This window comes from Physcomitrium patens, chromosome 7 (genome assembly GCF_059467195.1).
Source record: "Physcomitrium patens ecotype Gransden chromosome 7, ASM5946719v1, whole genome shotgun sequence".
In the NCBI taxonomy this organism is placed as follows: Eukaryota; Viridiplantae; Streptophyta; class Bryopsida; order Funariales; family Funariaceae; genus Physcomitrium; species Physcomitrium patens.
The window spans coordinates 18,218,120-18,237,659 of record NC_143416.1 but is presented as its reverse complement, the minus strand read 5'-3'; the positions used below and the strand labels follow the sequence as shown (position 1 = coordinate 18,237,659).

At 37.3% G+C, this 19,540-nt stretch overlaps 1 protein-coding gene across 2 annotated transcripts; it reads right to left on the bottom strand.

Annotated features, from left to right (window-relative positions):
* Positions 1-673: 673 nt before the first annotated feature.
* Positions 674-14,432, bottom strand: LOC112284589 (uncharacterized). Of its 2 annotated transcripts, none has more exons than XM_024524496.3 (27): positions 13,993-14,432; positions 13,141-13,221; positions 12,641-12,778; positions 12,243-12,353; positions 12,006-12,056; positions 11,779-11,873; positions 11,507-11,597; positions 11,199-11,336; positions 10,616-10,876; positions 10,392-10,470; positions 10,184-10,281; positions 9,868-9,951; positions 9,679-9,753; positions 9,391-9,438; positions 9,072-9,167; positions 8,663-8,892; positions 7,846-7,997; positions 4,419-7,625; positions 4,138-4,217; positions 3,841-3,924; positions 3,489-3,560; positions 3,231-3,339; positions 2,925-2,985; positions 2,497-2,625; positions 2,274-2,391; positions 1,730-1,821; positions 674-1,557 (listed from the first exon to the last, which is right to left on the bottom strand). In XM_024524496.3, exons 1-27 carry the CDS (start codon positions 14,176-14,178, stop codon positions 1,038-1,040), a joined length of 6,486 nt encoding a protein of 2,161 aa, XP_024380264.1. In that variant the 5' UTR covers positions 14,179-14,432; the 3' UTR covers positions 674-1,037. The 2 variants fall into 2 exon arrangements, with proteins under 2 accessions (XP_024380264.1, XP_024380263.1); XM_024524495.3 differs by having other exon boundaries at positions 12,641-12,781; positions 13,993-14,321.
* Positions 14,433-19,540: the final 5,108 nt, after the last annotated feature.

Here is a 19,540-nt window from a genome sequence, read left to right as displayed (position 1 = left end):
TAGTCCGAGAGTTGACCACTCTCTGCACTTAATCTTTCGCCGCAGTCCATCATCAGGTACTGCTGACTTGAAACTCAACTTCAATCCCTGGATATTCCACCTGTACTCTACCACACCCTTAACTCGAGATCACTGACGATGGAAATTTTGACGTTCCAAAATAGCTGACACAATATCCTGCTTTCGGTGTTGCAATACCCCATGGTGACGAAAGTACACTTTTGTGGTGGGACATCTGACCTATTCAGGTTCCTTTTGGATCATCACTGCACTTTGGCTCTCATCTTAGTCGAGATAATTACAGACCTACGCAGCGTAATTTTCCGTTGTAGATTGAAACCCAGTCAGCATCAAACCAACAGAACAGATAAGCTAAAAGACGGACGCCACAATTTTGAGTGAAATCTTCTGGTTCGAAAGTTGGGTCAACAAGCTAGTCTTGTGCAGTTTGTAAATTTGGTTGCTGGGGACTACTGTGGCACAATGTGAGATATGGCAAAGCATGGTATGACTACTGGGGATTGCAGGCTGGACAACACCTAATTTTCTTCATACCCTTGAGGATTTGAGTGATTTCTGTTCCTCGCGGATGCCACATGGAAAATCAATTCTCACCACGGACAATTCAAACCATGCTTCCAAGCGCAGCGAGAGACACTGCCTCCAAACACTATTATTGGTAAAACTAAAAAAGCGTTAACCGACATTGAATGCAAATAGCCTGTACAAAGAATGCCCAGATGATGAGCTTAAAACCTTACTTAGGACCAGTTGTGTGAGGAAATTGCCTCAACTGGTACAATCTACAACATGACCTATCGTGGGCTTAAACCTTCAACAAAGCTTTCGACGTCCCATCAAATGAGAAAGCTATCGCTTCAAACTTATATGGGCTCAACAGCATTAGACTTCGCAATTGGTAGCACGTGAGATACCAAGGGAGAAAATCTCTGATCCTCGACCATGTCATGCGACTCGTTGATCTCAGAAATGGCAATCGAGCTATTCAGAGAAGCGAGAAAGAGAAAAAAAAGAAATTAAGTTTGCTTCCTCTCCCATTTGCCCTCACGTCTTCCATCTCTCTCTCGCCGCTCCACAATTTGCCTAGGTCGAGCAGACCTTGGCCCTTGCCTGTGGCTGCTGCCGACTGTCCCAGCAGTGCTTCCTTCAACACCTGAAACTCCATCGTCATTCAAAGCAGCCCCGTCACCTGTTTCCCGAGATACCCCATTGCCTTCTCCGAGGTCTTCAAACCCTCCTCTCTCATCACTTCGGTCACGATCTCGATCTCGTTCCCGTTCCCGCTCCCGGTCACGCGCATTTTCTCGACCTAGACCTGACGAGGGTCCTCCATAGACACGAGAAGATGAGGTATTGGCACTTGCTGTTGTTGTCGATGCAGATGCAGACGACACATTGGTGGTTGCTGCAGTTGGAGTTGCAGGAGGCGTCGTAGCATTTTCACGCGCGCCTGAGTCACTGCTTGCCCGAGCAGCGCCCTCCTGTCCTGACCGTTGAGTCTCCCTTTCTCGTTCTCGGTACCTCTCCCGCGGGCGACTGAAAGAAATAAAAAGAGCCCCAAATTTAGAGCAACTTTTCTAACGACATGCTACTTTAAGCATTTCAGCCAAAATCTCCACGAATTAAGTCCGCCAATAATTCCTAGTTTCCAGGATCTGTTCTGAACAATACATACATAACAGCCTTAAAAGTGGTGTCCACACTGTACCTGATTGGTGTAGTGTTACTTGCAAATTCCCTGCGGGATGATGTCCGCACAACACCTGTGTCTCTTAGCTCCAGTTCTCTTTGATAGTCCTTCTACATAATCGTCATCAAGCCAACGTGTGCACGGATGTTACAAGTTTTACATTACGATTGGGGCCTGAGAAGTATCGGCACAACTACACTGGACTAAAAGAAGTCGCAACACCACCCATGGTTGCTTGAGTGGGACATTTCAATATATTTACAACTGGCATATATAACCACTAAGCGTCGCAGAATTTGCCCAGATTTAAGCAATCTACTAGCTAAAGTCACTTGAACGCTTGTAATAATTAGGTGAAGAAAACAGGACATTTTCAAAGATTCAATTATGGAATATTTTCAAAGATCAACAAAAAGTTTTTATTTTGGTTAGATGGAATTTCTGCTCGTCCAAATTAGGACGCTTGGACGTTCTAAGGTTAAAGTATACCTGCATCTCAAACTGTCAAGAAATCGTTACGAAGAGTTCATGAACTATCATACGTAGATGAATTTGAACATACCTGGGAACGCCGTTCTGCTTCGATGTCTAAGCTAAGCCTCAACTCTCGAGTTTTAGCACGCTCTTTCTCCAACATCCGCTGCCTTTCAATATCTCTTTCTGCTTCTGCTGCTCTTTCCCTTCATTGACAACACTAACAGTTAGATCCACGAACAGGCTCATCCGGTATCACTTCAAGTTACGTACTCCAGACTGTGAAAGTAAAAGGCATTGAGATAACTAACTTCTCAAGCTCTTGAAGAAGAGACATTTCACGCAGAGTTGCTTCTTCCAAGGCCTTCTGCCGATTACTGCGAGCAATGCGCTGCTTTTCACGCCGAGCAGCTACTTCAGCTTTTGCAGCTGAATATTCTCTGTCGAACTCGGATCCAGAAAAAACAATCAGATAAGGCGTTGCAATCAAGTCAAGGGACCGTACAAATTTCCAGTTTCTAAAAGCAATGGATATTGCTATTTCAATCAAAACAAATTACAAACAGCAGAATGACCATAAACCCACGAGTCTAAACATATGGAAGCATAGCCACAAAAAATTATCAACAATACAGCTCGAACGACTCTCAGCATGCTCAAAACACAAGAAATTTCGAGACAACAATCGAAAGAGATATACAAAGCCACACATTTTAAGATATAACAGGACTTCACGTACTCTGCAATAATTTGAGCTCGTATCTGCTTCAGACGATCCTTGGCGCTCTCAGAAGAGAAACCTGTAAGAATGCAAATGAAAATTCACTTACAAACTGAATAGACACTCAACCCTGGAATACTTCTTTTCAACAAAGATCATCCACATTGGCTAACTTTTTCGATGGCATGCATCTTGACATGTTTGTTGGCTACGAAAAGTAGACAACCAAAATGAAGGCCAGCATCGTATTCTAAATATCCTTCACTTTTAACTTCGTGAAGAAACAAGACGCAAAAGCATAGTAACTGCTGCTACTAACCGTACCTTTCCCATAAGTCAAGTCCAAGGTGTTAGTTAGCGCTCCACCGTCCCCACCTCTAGCTGCACATTCTTCTCTTAAAAGCTCAAGTTCGATTTCTGCTTCCTCCAGCTCCTACAGACCAAGAGTACAAGTTTTTACTATGCCCTCGAAAAGATATTTGGTCTAAAAATAACTTCCATTAATCATGATGCAACGGCCCTGCCAATACATTGTCACTAGTCACATGGATGAACCTCCAAAGGGACCACTTAAGTACACACCACAGCTTCTTGTACAGCTGCAGAAGTAGAAATTTCAGCCTTCGAACGTAGCACACTCAATCTAGCCAGTACCTGCGCAGAAATAAAGCAGAAAATTACGTAAATCTCACATGTAAATTGCAAAGTTTTGCAACTAAATGATAAACCTGCTATTTCCCTTCTATATGAAAACTGCACGACATAATCAAGAAGGGGAAACTTCAGATCGATACAACTTGAAGATCAACGTAAAATTTGATAAAGAAAATATATATATATATATATATATATATATATATATATATATGAATTGGGCAAAAGTTGCTAGTGGTTTGTCAAGTGTTCTGGACTATCAGCGAACATGAGTACTCACTTCCACAACGGCCTCACGCAACGGACTAGAAAATGAATACGGCTGAGCAATCTCCTGAGAGCCTGTTAGCACCTTAAGCGTATGCTGCACACATCAAGTCAACCCACAAACATGTAAATAATACATTGTACTTCAAAAAGATCCAAAATATCTCCAAGCTGCAGAAATTAAAGACTAACGACGAGTCAATCAGATGGCAGAGCTAATAACACAGGCATATATAGTACGAAATCACAGAAAAACAATTATTCAGAGAATCTCATGAGAGCAAAAATTAATACGCTAACCAAAACCCACCTCTTTGGCATTTTCTTCTTCATTCCGCAACTGAACAAGAGCCTGACAAATTTCTCTCTCTTTATCCAAAAACTTACCTCCTGCATCACCTCATAGTGAATAGAATACTCCATTAGATTGTTATATGATGCCTGAGCTTTTCTAAATGCTTAACTTTCACGTGTAACCCCTAACTAAATGCTTTAAATGATGGAAACCTCAAGGAACGCCTAAAATTTCCAAGATTTTTCCGTTGACGAGTTGAAGCTCAGAATGAGAAACTTCGTTAAAAAAGAACTCACCAGATTTTGATAGCGCCAAAGCTTCAATACTATTCCAGACTCGAGATGGTATGATCTCATAATCGGGAGTTTTGGAGTAAAGACAAACACGTGCCAGCAGCGATAGACCCGTATGGGTGAGAGGTCCGGACTTGAAGATCATATCAAATGAAACCAACAGAGACCGCAGCTGAGAACTCTCCGCATAAGGTACCATTTTGATCAGAACTTCTGAAGCTTGCCTCCTTAACCGAACCGAGGCATCTGAAGTCGCAGTTGTGACAACAGGGATCCACATAGCTGATACAAAAGCCGCAATAGCAGATCTTTTCCCTCCCAAATCATCTGCAGTTTCACTCCTGTAACTCAAATTCTTTTCCTCGTCGTCGATTACTTTTTGAATCTGTTGTAGAACACCTGCACGTTGTTCTGGCTCAGGATGTTCTAACATCGTACTCAGGAGCTGTATCAATGCGCCTAATGCCCCAGCCAATGACTCCACAGTGAAGGCTTTAGGCAACCACTGAATAGGTAACAATCGCCACGCAACCCTCGGAGCACGAGTGCATTGTTCCTCAAAAATCGTGCAGACTTCCTGGTAAGTACCACATAACGATGGCAAAGAGAGTAAATACTCCACGCACGTACTAGCTACTTGCCAGCAATGGGCGTTCTGAAGGGTGTGTATGGATAAGGCCAGTGCTTTCGTAGACAGATAGCTTATAGCATCTTGCGTGACACCTGCATAATATAAACATTGAGCTGCTGCTACCGCTACACTGGAGGTCATTTTTGGGTGTAGTTTCATTGACATTTCTAAACCTGGACCCAATGCGAGTATCAGTTCTTGAACTTTCTGTCTAAACCCCAGCTTATCCAAGGAGGATTTATCACGTATAGATTGTGAAATGTCCTGTTCTTTAGGATCTTCAGGTACATCCAATGTCTCAGCAACTTCCGCTGCACCCACATCCCCACTAACAGCTTCAGAATCTTTTTCGTTAGCTACAGTACCATCTGTGGTCTCACCTCCTAGGGGATTATCCAGCGCCTCACATGTAACCGATGAATTTGCACCATCAACAAAAGAGTGTAATCCCTGTTTTTCAGGGGCATGATTTCTCTTCGGTAAGAGTAAATTACTCTCACCGGCAATCTCTTTAAGTAGAGCAAGGCACTCATTCAGTATCTTTTGTATAGCAGAAAGAGTATCGAGCGGAAATCCAACGGCACTTGTACCGAAGTTTCTAGAGGTGACCCAGGACTTAAGTGCAGTCAGGACATTGATGCGTTTTGTATAAGATATACTGGAAAGAAGGAATCCACAAAGAAAGAGAAAAAGGGCATCTTGTGCTCCGCTTCCTTCTTTAGACTTGTCCATTACAAACTTAAGCTGCTGCATAATGATCTGATAGGATAAGATTTCCACGGATGACTCTCCAGCATCTGAAGCATCTGAAATCGCATGAGAGATTATAGGCTTAAGAGCGTTCAGAACCGTCTCCAACAACGTCACATCACAGTAACTACTAGAACATAATGATGTTACAACTTGAAACACCCGAGAAAGCTCAGGTAGTATGGCTTCCACATGTTCTAGCATAATCACCTCCAGAAGACGCATGATTATGTAACGGGCATTCCCAAGAGTAAAACCTCTCATCTCCTGTCGAGCAGGAAACGGCTGTAAACAAACCTCAGAGAACCAGCTTAGCATGTCCGGAACAAAATTGCGAGGGATAACTTCAATACGTGCACATATCGATTGGAGTAATGTGTCCCCGAACTGACTGAACTCGGTTCTTAAGCTTGGAAACACACGACTAAGTTCAGGATACAGAACTTTCACGAGTTTTCCGGGATCAGTTTCTTTAGGTTGATCGAATTTACCAATAGGACTGCTCGTCGCAGCACCAAGAGAAGCTTTAACTGCTGCGTTACTTTCACCTGCTTCTTTGTATTTCAAGAACTCGATTGAAAAAAGTTCATCAGAAAATATCAGAAGCAGCGAGGACAGATCTTGAATGTCTGCAATGAGAGGAACACCATTATCGGTATGAGATTGAGCATACTGTGCCACTCCCATCCAGCCAGTGTAACGAACCAGAGGATAAGGTGATGAGGCGAATTGCGAGATGGTGGAGATCCATGCTGAGCCAGGAATCAAGTCTTGATGCAGCTTGCTCATTTGAAGGGATAGAGACAAGCTTTTATCTTCAGGAACGTCACCGCCACTTGCCAAGAGCACAAGCTTGCGTAACAACACCCATTGGCGACGAACACCATGAAAGGTGCCTGGCCCAAGAGAAAGGATTCCGTTCTGTCCTTGATTATGGTACTCCACCAATGAAGCATTCAACCGAGTTGCACATCCTAAAATCACATCGATCACATCCTCTGGGGTTGATGAAAGTTGAGTAGCGGAATGAAGTACAAAAAGAAGGCCTTGTAACAAAACCTCATATAGGTTATGACGATCTCTCTGAAGCTGGCGCACGAGAAATCGGCAAAGCATTCCCTGGCGTTGACGAACCAATGTAACTGCATCTTCAAGTTGTTTATCTTCTTCATCAACGCTGATGTCACAGGACATTCCATCACTGTTTGCAAAGCTATCCTCATCTTTGTTCGAGCCTTCGCCAACACTTGCTCCAAGAGTGTCCCATTCTGCTGCGCACGTTAGTATGTTCAAGACGGCTTTATCTCGATCTTCTTCTAGCCGGGAGAGCAAGTCTGATCCAAGGAGATCCCTGGGAGCGGCCTTATTGGAATTTGCAAGAGACTCGCCTTCTAATTTATTTACCAAATTGTTATACTCTTTGGAGGATATCATAAAAAATGGATTAACGTGGCATTCAGCAGCGAGAAGTAGAGCATCAATGGCTGATTGCTGACTTTCGGTACTATCATCCTGGCGGCTGTGTAGCTCCGAGGCAAATCGGATGAAGTCAGAAGCCCGTTGCTCACGTTCTGAGGCATCCACTAGTTGGCAGTACTCACTCTTAATATCCCATTCATGCTCATCACTTTTAACGTCAAAGAGCAGCTTCTTTCCTGATTTTCCTTCCAACTTGGCCAGCATATCCAGAAAGTCCTTGTCGTCAATCAAATTTCCCACACTTTCATCGCTTAGGCTTAATAAGGCCAATCCTTTCAGCTCTAGTGGAGCAAAAAGTAGGCTCGCGTCTTCATTTTGCTGGACTTCCACCTTCGAAACAGCTTCAGGTACTGAAAATGTACCAAAATTTCATATAAATCCAAATTGGCAAACGTCAGTTAGACTTGAATAGAACAAAGAAAAACAATCCAAGAAACCACTAATTCACCACCAGAAAAGCAAGACAGTCATGTTCTGCCATCAAAATAATACCAAATTCTGGATACAGAATCATACAGCATGAAAACAAGCACAGAATAGAGTATGTTATCAAAATGAAGTTGGACGTACCACCGGGTTCTTCAGCAGTCCTACCGAAGGTTATCACAGTCATACTATCCGTAGGACTTCCTTCAACAGAAGGACCCTTATCTTTATTACATTTTAGATTGTCAATGCCGGGTGGTAGTGCTACGTGTGGGGCCAATATTGACAAAAGCACACTGCACGCGCAATGCAACACAAAACCAATAGATCGAACATCAAACGCTTAGGAAGTATTCTAATAATAAGACAAATAAAAGAAATGTCTAATGGTAGAAGCAAATAAATAAATCCTGCCTAAGGCGTGCTATGTTGTGAACTTGCTTATATGCTCTCGTTGAGGTATAAATGACAATTATTGAGGTAGACACATTACTGCATGAGTTCAGAAGTAGATAAATAGACCAAAAGAACCAACCAGAGCCGACGTTAATAAGCCTCAAATATAGGTAGATTGAATACTCTAACAAGCCAGTATAAAAAAATAAGCAAGAAAATATCGATAACTGAAGCGAATTTAAGTATTTCTCGCGATGTCGAAAAGCTCATGACGTGTAGCACTTGCGCCGATTAAGGATGTTAGGATGTTCCTCAATGTTTGTCAAATAATTCCTTCATATTGAGAATTCTAGCGTAAACTGTGGATACAATACGATATCCTTTAACAGCGTGTATATTAGTCCTTTCATTTACTACAAGAGAAACTGCTCACGACCTAATGTCGTTGAACACAATCCACAGCTCAACCCTCTTCTGAACCTTCTGCTCTTCGCAACATTGATTTCAGAATAATGTAGACTGGGATAGGAAAAAAGATCCAGAAAACAAAGGTGAAACAACACACCTGGGCGCAACGAGACCCCGCCTCCACTCAGCTTCCATTGCAGGCAAGATGGATGGTTTCTGCAAAGCAGTATGCAGCAACTCCAGGGCCAAAGCACAAGTCTTTTCATGTTTTTCCAAGACTACAGCTGATACATCCCCAAAAGCGATGGTGCTTTTTACTGGTATGATAGCCGGTATCAAATAAGGCTCCAGCATCTCTATCAAAAATAAAAGCTTGTGCTTCACAGTCTACAAAATACACCAATAAATCTAATACCATTAACAGAAGAGGACGTAAATATTCATCACATTATAAACTAAACAGCGATACATAAAAAAATTCGGAGTTTTATACAAAGAGCTGAGATTGCAATTTTATAAATTTACAACATTCTATAACTAGGCGACAGCTCTCAGTAGCAACATACCTTGTACTTACTAAGAATATCATCCACATGTCCAGAAAGAGCTAGCATTATATACAACAGAACTGCACGGGCTTGTGCAGGAGCCTCTTGACCTGCCTGTAAAATTCTGTATCAGATGACTTCCAATGACTTTCAAGTCAAATCGAAATATTTCATTTAATGCATCACGAACGAAAAACACAACGTAATGAAACTGGAGAACTCAAAAAGGAGAATAGTGCCGCTGGAGAGGTGAATGAGTGGGAACTTCCAGGTTGAAGTCTAATCAGACATAAAACTACAGCTGAAGAAGGATGCTTGAAGCAAACGAGAGCGAAACCTGAATGATGCCTAGTAAGTCCTCCAAGAGCTCAATTGCCAAATCAACCTGGACTCCATTAAAAGATCAAGATGACAATGAAGTTAAGATTGCTACGTGAAAAATTATGACTTAACTGAGCAGCGTGAAAGAACTCAAAAGAAACTTCAGCAAGTAGCCAAAACTGTTTTTACAGTGAGATATGCAAGTGAATCTTGAGATATAAAAACGACCATTCAGAAATGTACAGTGGCATTTAAACAGAATGCAATGAAAATTATATACCCAAAAAATTAGATCATTTCACACCTTGGCGATAATCACAGTTAGCCACGGCGCAAGTGGGCCTACACATAAATCAATCAGCACACAGGCTGATTTCTCCTGCAAATAAGAAATCAAAGTCTCTCCATTCAGAATGAAGTAATGAAGTTGAAAAATCTGCTATGGAACTCCCGAAAGCACAAGGATAACCAAATAACAGGAAAAGGGTTATACATGAGCTGGAGAATAAGCAGAAAGGTATCCAGCGCAGGCATCAAGAAGTGGACGATACGAGGGCGCGGTCACTAGCGCCACCACCTACATCCATTAGAAATCAGCCAATCTAGAAATATGTTTAAAATAGCAATTGCAGATTGGATAACTGATGATAAGTACCACACTTTTCATCAAGGTAGTCATAAATCGCTCAAAGTTGTGAACAATCACAGCAACTCCAACAAATTACAGATATCCAAAGACCCATATACAACAACTCATTCATAAAGCTCAACCCACGAAGCTGACCAATCAAGATAGTCCCCATCCAAACCTGATTCAAAGCCCGCTGCACAAGCGGAGCTTGCCATTGCCAAAATGTTTCATCCACGATGTCCGAATTAGCTGCAGTGCTGGATGGGGGACGGAGAGCTGCACACATGAGTAACTAATTCACTTTAGATTTAACGTGAACATGGATTGATATTTTAATCAACAGCCTACATAATACATCGTCAGACTGCTACGTATCCAAATATTACCAGGAAGAAGTGATCGTAGTAGGGGAAGGACAGGTGATAGGTCAGATTTCGCATCCGCTAGCCGTCGAACCATTAGAGGCTGCAATCCAAAGACTCTAAAGTTAACATTTATCAAACCATTACAGAATTTCTTCAAGAATAACTCTATAAAACACAAAAAGAGAAGCTAGGCTTTGTAAAAAGCTATTACGAATGTCAGCATCACGTGAGATAGATAAGCGAACCTGTGTTGCACATGCAAACAGCAAATGAAGCAACGCTTCCTCCACAACAGATATATCCAACGTACTAGCAGAGCTCAAATCTAGACTATCATCGTCTGGAACACAAAACTCCTCCCCAAATAATTTGGAATAGTCGGTTGGTCGCATGGGAGGAGTTTCATTTACTGTAGGGCTCTCTTCATTCCCCGGTCCTACCAAATCTGCGGTTGCTGGTAAAATTTCCGCGTTCAACAGACTTAATTTGCGTAAAAGTCTGGCCACCTGCATTTGAAAGCTATGAATAAAGATTCATGTGCAACTCTAAGGATTATGTACAGTAATGTTACTTACAAAGGATTCCACTTTCAAATTTTTGGAACTTGCAGAAGCTGAAACGCATATTGTTCGGGAAGAGAAAACAAGAAAAAATGGACCTCTTAAACTGCGAATCATCACAATGTGATGGACAATCAAACATATCTCCAATGTAACTCATGCAGCTGATGGAAAATATACAAATTCCGAAAATACCCAAAAGTCCACGTCTAGAAGGGAAGAAGACATGTAGATAAGGCGATGTTGCACTTGAACAGCAGATTATCACCTTCTTACAGACGTTGCTGAGAAAGACGTCCTTGTAAGCGAGTTTCAGCAGCAAAATGACTGAATTCGGCCGCAATGCTAAAGATTGGCTACTAGTTTGGGTAGACAGTCCTGGACTACGGATGCGTTTCGGTGGAGCCTGTCAAAAAGAATAAAACACCTGTAATTAAATCGAGGATTGAAAGATGGATGTAAGAAGCTGCATCTCCAATTTAAGAATGGAATCTGATCTCAACTCATAATCCTGGTATATTGTAATCAAGGCAATATTGCCCAAATACTAAGTTGATTTGAAAAGCTCAATGCTACCTGAAAGTTTGATGAAACTGTAAAGACAGAAGCCAGGCTGTTTTTGCCCGTCTCCTCGTCTACTCCATTGATAGCTGATTTATCATTGTCTCTACAAGATCACATTGTGCTGCCCATTGAGATACCGAATAGAATCCAACCTCAAGCAGCTGTATTAAAAAGAATCATGGAACCTCAGCAACTAAGAAAAATTTTCACACACAAAAAACGAGGGAAATAGTTAATGAAATGATAATAATAAGAAGTTAAAATAAGCAGCTCAACTTACTGACCTAAACAATGCTAAAAACGGGTAAAATGGCCCAACCAACATCGCAAGAAAACGAATAGTTGAATCCATTGCTTCAGTTGAAACTGAAAGGTCCCTCTGCCAAGATAAACCCCGATTGTCGTGAGATTCTCTCTCTCTCTCTCAAGGTCAACCGAAACAAAATTTAAACTTTGTATCAAATTTCGTACAAACTAAAAACTTGTTAAAAGACCTCAAGGCTCACAGTACCTCCAGTTGTTGTAGAAAAGGAGACAACCGGACAGAAATATCTTGAAGTAGCTGCATTCCAAGTCAAGCGAATCAAGTAAGAGCAAACCCCTAAGTTTCAGCTGAAAGTTTCGTTTATCGACGCCATGACTGAGGTATGGACTACACAAGACAAAACTTGCCATGTCAACAAATACATTGAGAAACAGCAACTGAACAAAGTAAATGAAAGAAGAAATAAGAAATCGCACAAATCACCTGCAGTTGTATGTCATGAGGCTCCTTAATTCGAGCAATGATTTGGGGAAGAAAATGGTCCACAACAGGCTGTAACTCTGGTTCCAGACCTGGAACTGATATACCCATAAGCTGCGAGGCAATGATACTAGAATAAATACTTCAAGGATTACGGTATCATGGGAGGTCTAGGAACCGATGAACATTTCTAGCTATTACATCCCACCGCAACACAAAAACTACCTTAAAGAATACGAATATAAGTTTCGCATTAGAACTTTAGTAGTTGGAAAACATGGTTTCAATGGCAAAAAATACTAGTCTCCAGTTCAAACAGAGGAATGGGGCAAACGTATCTTAACATCACCAATTGCGGAACTGATACCTAAATTTACAGCAAAATCTGACTAGGAACTAACCTGAACATGAAAGATGGCGATTGGGTTGCCCCGCAAACAGGCAATTCGCACATATCGACATGGCAGGTGACCTATGTTGTAACTGATGTCTCTTCGAGGTGCCTCACATCGGGGCCGGACTTTCAGAAATGTTTCTGGCTGCTTAATACAGAATCTACGGTATCAGATAGACAGAAACAGAAACGCAGACTGCTTACAAAGATTAAGGTTTCATCTCCTGAAGCTGTCACCATGTCTTGCCAGCGTACGAGAGATGTATTATTCAAACTAATTTTGGCACATGGTTGGAAGAATATGTCCGTAAAAACAAACATTCATGTGGCATCCTACATATAGACGGTCTGAGCATAGAGTTCAATCTATACAAGCCTGTAACTTTAGGTCTACTAGCTAACTGCGTGTAAATAATCTTGTACCAGCACATGAGCTATTACATGCTCTCGTTTATCAGGTAGGACTCTCAACAAGGATGAATTCGGTCACCGAGGCTCAGAAGTTACCTTATTACGAAGACTAATAGAAATTTCCCATTCCAGAACTGACTTATTATGAATCCGAATGTGAGATAATAGGCAACTCTCCTGCCAAAGACACACCACTCCGTTAGCTTTGCATTAACGTACTTCAAATGTGTAACTCTTGATGAAAGACAAAATTATTATCGTCATATATCCTAAACGAGTTGGCATTATGCTGCAACAAAACGTTCAGGATCAAAATGCATCTAGGAGATGCAATTCTAACCTTCAGAATACTGAATTCTTTCACACACAATAACGCATTGTAAGCGATAAGAAAGATAGGACACCGACAGATTCAGTGCCGAAAGCCCTGATGTAGAATACTAAATGAACAGCACGCGGAAAATAGAAGGCTACGAATGCCACAACAGCACAGAACATGCATAGTTAACTTTCAGAACCACCCTTTGCAAGCAAGTTTGTGGAATTAACGTCATGAAATAGCTACAACTGCTCACATTTCCATCTATGACCAATATGCAAAGTCACATGTCTCCACCAAGCAACTCAGTAGCTGAGTCTCAATTCAAAGTAGCATTTTCTCTGACAGAAGGGAATCCTAAAATTCCTGCACTCCGTCTATTCCTCAAAGAAATTCTGACGCAAAACCGGGGCGTGTGTGCGAACGAAATTGTGACATGAAACGTTTAATTTAAAGTTGAGATACATTACTAGGTACGCCAAAAGAGGGTACATTAATGAATTCTAACAATGGCAGTCATAGGAATACCACTCACAGAATCAGAAGTGCCAATCCAACCACACCAATTCATCCTAATCACTTGGCAAAGGAAATTCAGAACCCAGCCCAGATGAAGTAGATCGTCTCACCTCCAACTCAAGAAGAATCCACTCTTTAGCATTAGTGCCAGTGGACCAATGCGTGCGGAGGTCGGAATCAAGTATCTGAGAAGCACGTTGCGCCTGGGACTCTTTCGAAGCCGCACGAACTTTGTACCCCAGCGATTTCACCCTCCCTTCTGCCTCAACCTCAGAGTTCATACCTTGCCTCTCCATCGCTACACTACTCAACGTCGCACTAACCGACAGCACTACTACCTTACACACTCACCTAAAATGCTCACACAGCCAAAACCCTACTCATACTTGTCCCGCGCTTTCGATGTATCGAAAACCCTATTACAAATCGGCATCAATTTCCAGGGACATCCGACGCACATTGGGGAGGCACAACCTACGACCAAATATTCCGCGATCAGCAACAACACCTGCTCCTGCTCCTCCTTCGACTCCTCCAACCCTGTCACGTAGACTTCCACTTCAAGTCGCGGTATCTCAAAGGCATCGAAGAAAAGCGGGAGTTCCCCTGCCGAAGCTCCTGCTGCGCCTCGCGGCTGTGGGGGCAACATCCCATGACCATCGACACAGAAACCCACGGTTCGTAACACTAACTAACACTTGCTCCGTGGAAGCAGAAGAAGAAGAAGAAGCAACAGTCTTGGATGTACTGAGCAGGACACAAACCCCTACAGTAATGAATACCTGAACACAATCAGGAACGCGATCTGTTGAAACTCAATATTTTATTATTTTCTAAAAACATATTATATTCCATTTAAACAAATATCTTTTAAAAAACAAATGATATATTTATTTCTTTATTTATAGATTCTATCATGATGTTCCTTCATAATTGTAATTCATACGTAAATAAATAAATGATGGATCTTTGTAAAAAAATAGTCAAAAGTATTAATGATATTAACAAATATTCGTTGCTCATTAATAATGAAAATCTATATATTTTGCGTGAATTGAAGAATAGTATCATGTTTTTAAATTTGAAATTTTTATGGATAAAAATAGATAAATAAATAAAATAATTGGATTTTCTTTAGAAAGGTTTTAAGCATTTGTTTAAAGCCTATCTTTTCTAAAATCTAGTTTGTCTAAAGTATGATTTCAAATACTTGTATCAATGACATGAATTTCAAACAAAGAAAAATTCAATACACTTTCATGTCACTCAAAAAGAGTAGATATTCACTCAAAACTAAGTGAAGCATGATTACAAGCTCTTTAAGCTCATCACAACTTTCTAGTTACAAGATATTTATGATATAATAAGACCTTAGAATTGATTTCAAGAGATTTTTGGTGGCCTCAATTGTGGAAGGCAATCAAAGACTTTATAAAACCATGTGATATTTGTTGAATATTAAAAACTCCTCATCATCGACCTTACAAAATTTTACAATCATTACCTATATTTGAACAACCATGGTCTTTTGTTTTATGGATTTTATCATGTATCTTTCAACTTCAAGTTTATATGACTCTATATTTGTGATAGTAGATTTTTTTATTAAGATGGTATATTTAATATTATGTACAAATCTATCATTGGTGAAGAAATAATTAAATTTTTCTTTAATAATATCTATTGCTAATATAGATTGCCAAAAAATATTATATCTAATATGGTAATCTAATTTCTATTATAATTTTAAAATAAAATAAAAAAAAGATATTAGAAGTAGATATAAAATTATTTTTAATGTTTCATCCTCAAATTGATCAACAAATAAAACAAGTGAGCAATATTTGCAATATACCATAAATTACCATTAAGATCATTGCACAATTCTTTTGTCGTTGACTAATTTTTCTTATAATAATATAATACATTTTTCTACTCAAAAAATATTTTTATTATGCTAATTATGATTATCATCTATACCTTGATACTTTTGACTTTTTAAAAGTTAACAATCCTATGGCAAAAGATTTGATAAATCATTATCAAAATTATATGCAATAATAAAAATACAATTAAAAGAAGCTCAAAAATAATAAAAGATCAATATAAATGCCTATTGTAAGGAACAACATCAATTTTATGCTAGCAATAAGATTTGGCTACTTTATCATAATATTAGAATTTGTTGCTTTTGTAAAAAGTTAGATTATTGTAGACTTAGATCATTTTTTATTTGTGATGAGATTAATCTAGTTGCATTTTGATTATATCTATCAAAATCTATGAAGATCCACCTTGTGTTCCATATGTCTCTCTTTGAGCCATATAAAACTATAAATATCTTGGAAAAAAGACAAATGTCACTTCTTTCTATAGAAGTAGATAATAATCAAGAATTTGAGGTGAAAGAAGTCTTAAACTCAAGATAACTCCAACTTATATTAGAATATCTTGTTCATTGGTGCAATTATGATATTAATGAATTCACATTGGAGCCAACTAAAAATCTTACAAATACAACAAAGAAAGATAAAATGCTTCATCAATAATTTTAATTAAAATTAATATTAAGAATCAAGTAATTTCTTGCTATAAAAAAATGATGTTCAATAAAAGTTGCATTCTATTTTTTATCCTTATTTGTAGTTTCTTTTTGTATTGTAAAAGAGATAAAAAACTAATAGCTAGAAAATTCAACTTAAAAATTATTATTTGCAAATTTATTAAATAAAACAGTGCAAATATCACAATCTTCAAACAATGTAATAGAAATGAAGATCTTCAAAAATAACGTTTTCTTTTTCAAATAAATGACAAGATATAATAAGTTTGGCATCACAACCTCAAAAAAGACTTCTGATATTTGGTACTATTATTAGAGATAGAAACCACTTTGATGATATTATAAATATTTTATTTAAATAAATTTATAAAGGCTTTAACAAGGATCAAATATCAAAATGATCTTCATGCCTTGGTTTGAGATATTATCAATGGATTAGAGAACCTATCAACTACCTTCAAAAAGAACAAAGATTAAAATATGGAGTAAATATAGTTGGATGCATCTTAGACTTCTTCAATATGCAATCATTGCTTCTTGCAAAACTTGTTCTTAGAAGAGAGAATAATGTCATAGAAATCCACATTCACTTGAATAATTACTTAAATAATATAAATAATATAAATAATATAAATATATAAAAATAGATAAATTTAATATCATCTTGTAGAATAGCTTTTTAGAAACTTCATAGATGGAACTTTGCCTTTATATATGTCTATAGGTGATTGATAGGTTAAAAATTTGGCAAAATATTGACCACATATTATACATATTGGTGACTTGTGGTATAAGTTGGACATTTAGGGTACATATACAAAGCTTATCTTATAAGTTAGAAACATATCTTGCAAGTTGGATATGCAACATATATATAAGAAGCTTTTCTTATAAGTTAAAAATATACCTTGCAAGTTGGATATATATTGGAGGTCTTATAGAACGTTACTATATAACTCCTAATTGGGTAGTATATATAGAGGCAAGACTGAGGCCTTTATCACTCTTATCAATTCTTTTTTGCTTTTAATCTATTTTTAAGAATCTCTAATTTTATTATCTTTTGGTAATAGTCATATCAATTTATTTTTGAAAATACATATTTTTTTTTTAAAAAAAATATTTCTTTTACAAATATTTTACTTATTTATTTACATTCATCAAATTCTTTTGCTTGACATAATCTTAGTCCTCTTCAATTTGGATATTTGTATTTTAAAGATAAGCTCTTTAACATACTAGAAACTATAACATACAGAAAAGATAGATAATGTAGAATGGTTTGATAAACAAAAACACACTATAATAGATATTGGCTCTCTTTCAAAATTCTATGTAATACTTGCCTCTAATTGTCTTTTAAATTAGATATCTTAAATAAGAAAGATGTAAATAAATCTTAATTATAAAATTATAATAAGTTAGATATCAAGATGAACATGTTGCAAGTTGAATTGGGGTTGCAATTTTAGACAACTTTGCATACATTGCATCTTCAAATAAGTCTTTTTAAATTGGTGTTAGTTCAAAAAAACATGCAAAAGGTTATAAAAAAAATTGGATTGAATTTATTGTAAACTTATCCACATTATATCAAAAATTAGCCAGTCACAACTCTTATTTGGAAGGTGAATAGAAACAATTTGGATCTTACAAGACTTGAGATATAATAAAATAATGTTGACCAATGCGCATTATAAGAGCCAACAATAATCTTAGGCAATAATCCTAGCATCATAGAAAGATCATAAGTTATAATAATAAATAAATCATGCAATAAGTATAAAAAGATGTTATATTTATTTTCTAAAAATAAAATAGATGAATTTTTTTTAATATAGATTATTAAAAATTATTCTTAAGAGAAATAATTTTCACTATCAAGTTAATTGTTATTACAAAGGATCTTATTAAGATCCTACATTATTAGAATCTTTTCTTAAAAGACTCCAATTTACTCATTGGCAATCTAAAATAAAATATTAACAGGTCTCAAACAACAAACAAGATCTCCATAGCCATATTCTTTGATAAATTCAAGACAATATATGCGAAGATTAATCTAGTAGGGTAAGACAATACACTTCTACTATGCATTATAGATGCATGTTCTTAAGAAATTTACTTGAGAATTGAGACATACTTGGTAAAGAACATTGCAAAAATAGGAATAAAGTAGAATTAATTAAAGCTTTCTTATAGATTCGAATTTTTATTGAACAACCTACATTTTCTAATTCAATGTCTCTAAAAATAAGTCTAACTAATTTTACATACTAAGTCAAACTTCATTACTTTTTATGATACTTATAAAGATCCTAAGTCTTATAATAAGTATAAAAAAGTACAAAAGTCCAACCTTAAATATATAAGTTTTACTTATTTCTATGATTATAAATATTAATTAAAAATTATTAATATTTATTAATATTAAAATAAACTTTAAAACTTACTTCGTCTATGCTTTCTTAAGTTAAAAAGACAATGAGAAAGATGTTTCTTGATCAAAAGATCAAAGAAGATTCAAATCTTAAAGATAAAAGCTTGTAATTAAAGCCGTGAAATATGATTTTTTTGCTTCAAATATCCTATGCATTTAAATCTAAATTTAAATATATAAGTTTTAAATAATTTAAAAAAAATATTGAAACTTTGTAATTATTTTTAAAATATTTTTTTGATATGAAATATTATATTTCTTTTAAAGTAAAAATTATATAAATCAATGACTTAAAATTTAGGCCATTGTAATTTTTATATCTATTCTATAAAAGAAATTCTAATATATATAGAAAAATGCCAAAATTATAAGAATTGGAAGTATTTATACCTTAACATCTCTAAAAATTAAATATTTATTTAATAATATAAATGCTATCATATATAATAAAGTACTATGAATTATTTTCAAGGAAAAAAATCCAATAAAAATAAATAATCAAGTGAGACTTTTTTCAAAGAAATATGACAAAATAAAAATAAAAAACATGTATATTAAAAACAAATTAGAATAGATATTGACAAAAGATAAGAAAATTAAAGACTCTTGAATCTAGTCTATAATAAGAAAAGAGTTGACAAGAATAAAGAAAGCT

Coding starts and splice junctions, on each gene's coding strand:
- LOC112284589 (XM_024524495.3), bottom strand. CDS start 14,178: ATGGAGAGGCAAGGTATGAACTCTGAGGTTGAGGCAGAAGGGAGGGTG. Junction 1,822..2,273: donor AAGCAGAACGGCGTTCCCAG/GTATGTTCAAAT, acceptor ACGATTATGTAG/AAGGACTATCAAAGAGAACT. Junction 1,558..1,729: donor AGTAACACTACACCAATCAG/GTACAGTGTGGA, acceptor TATTTCTTTCAG/TCGCCCGCGGGAGAGGTACC.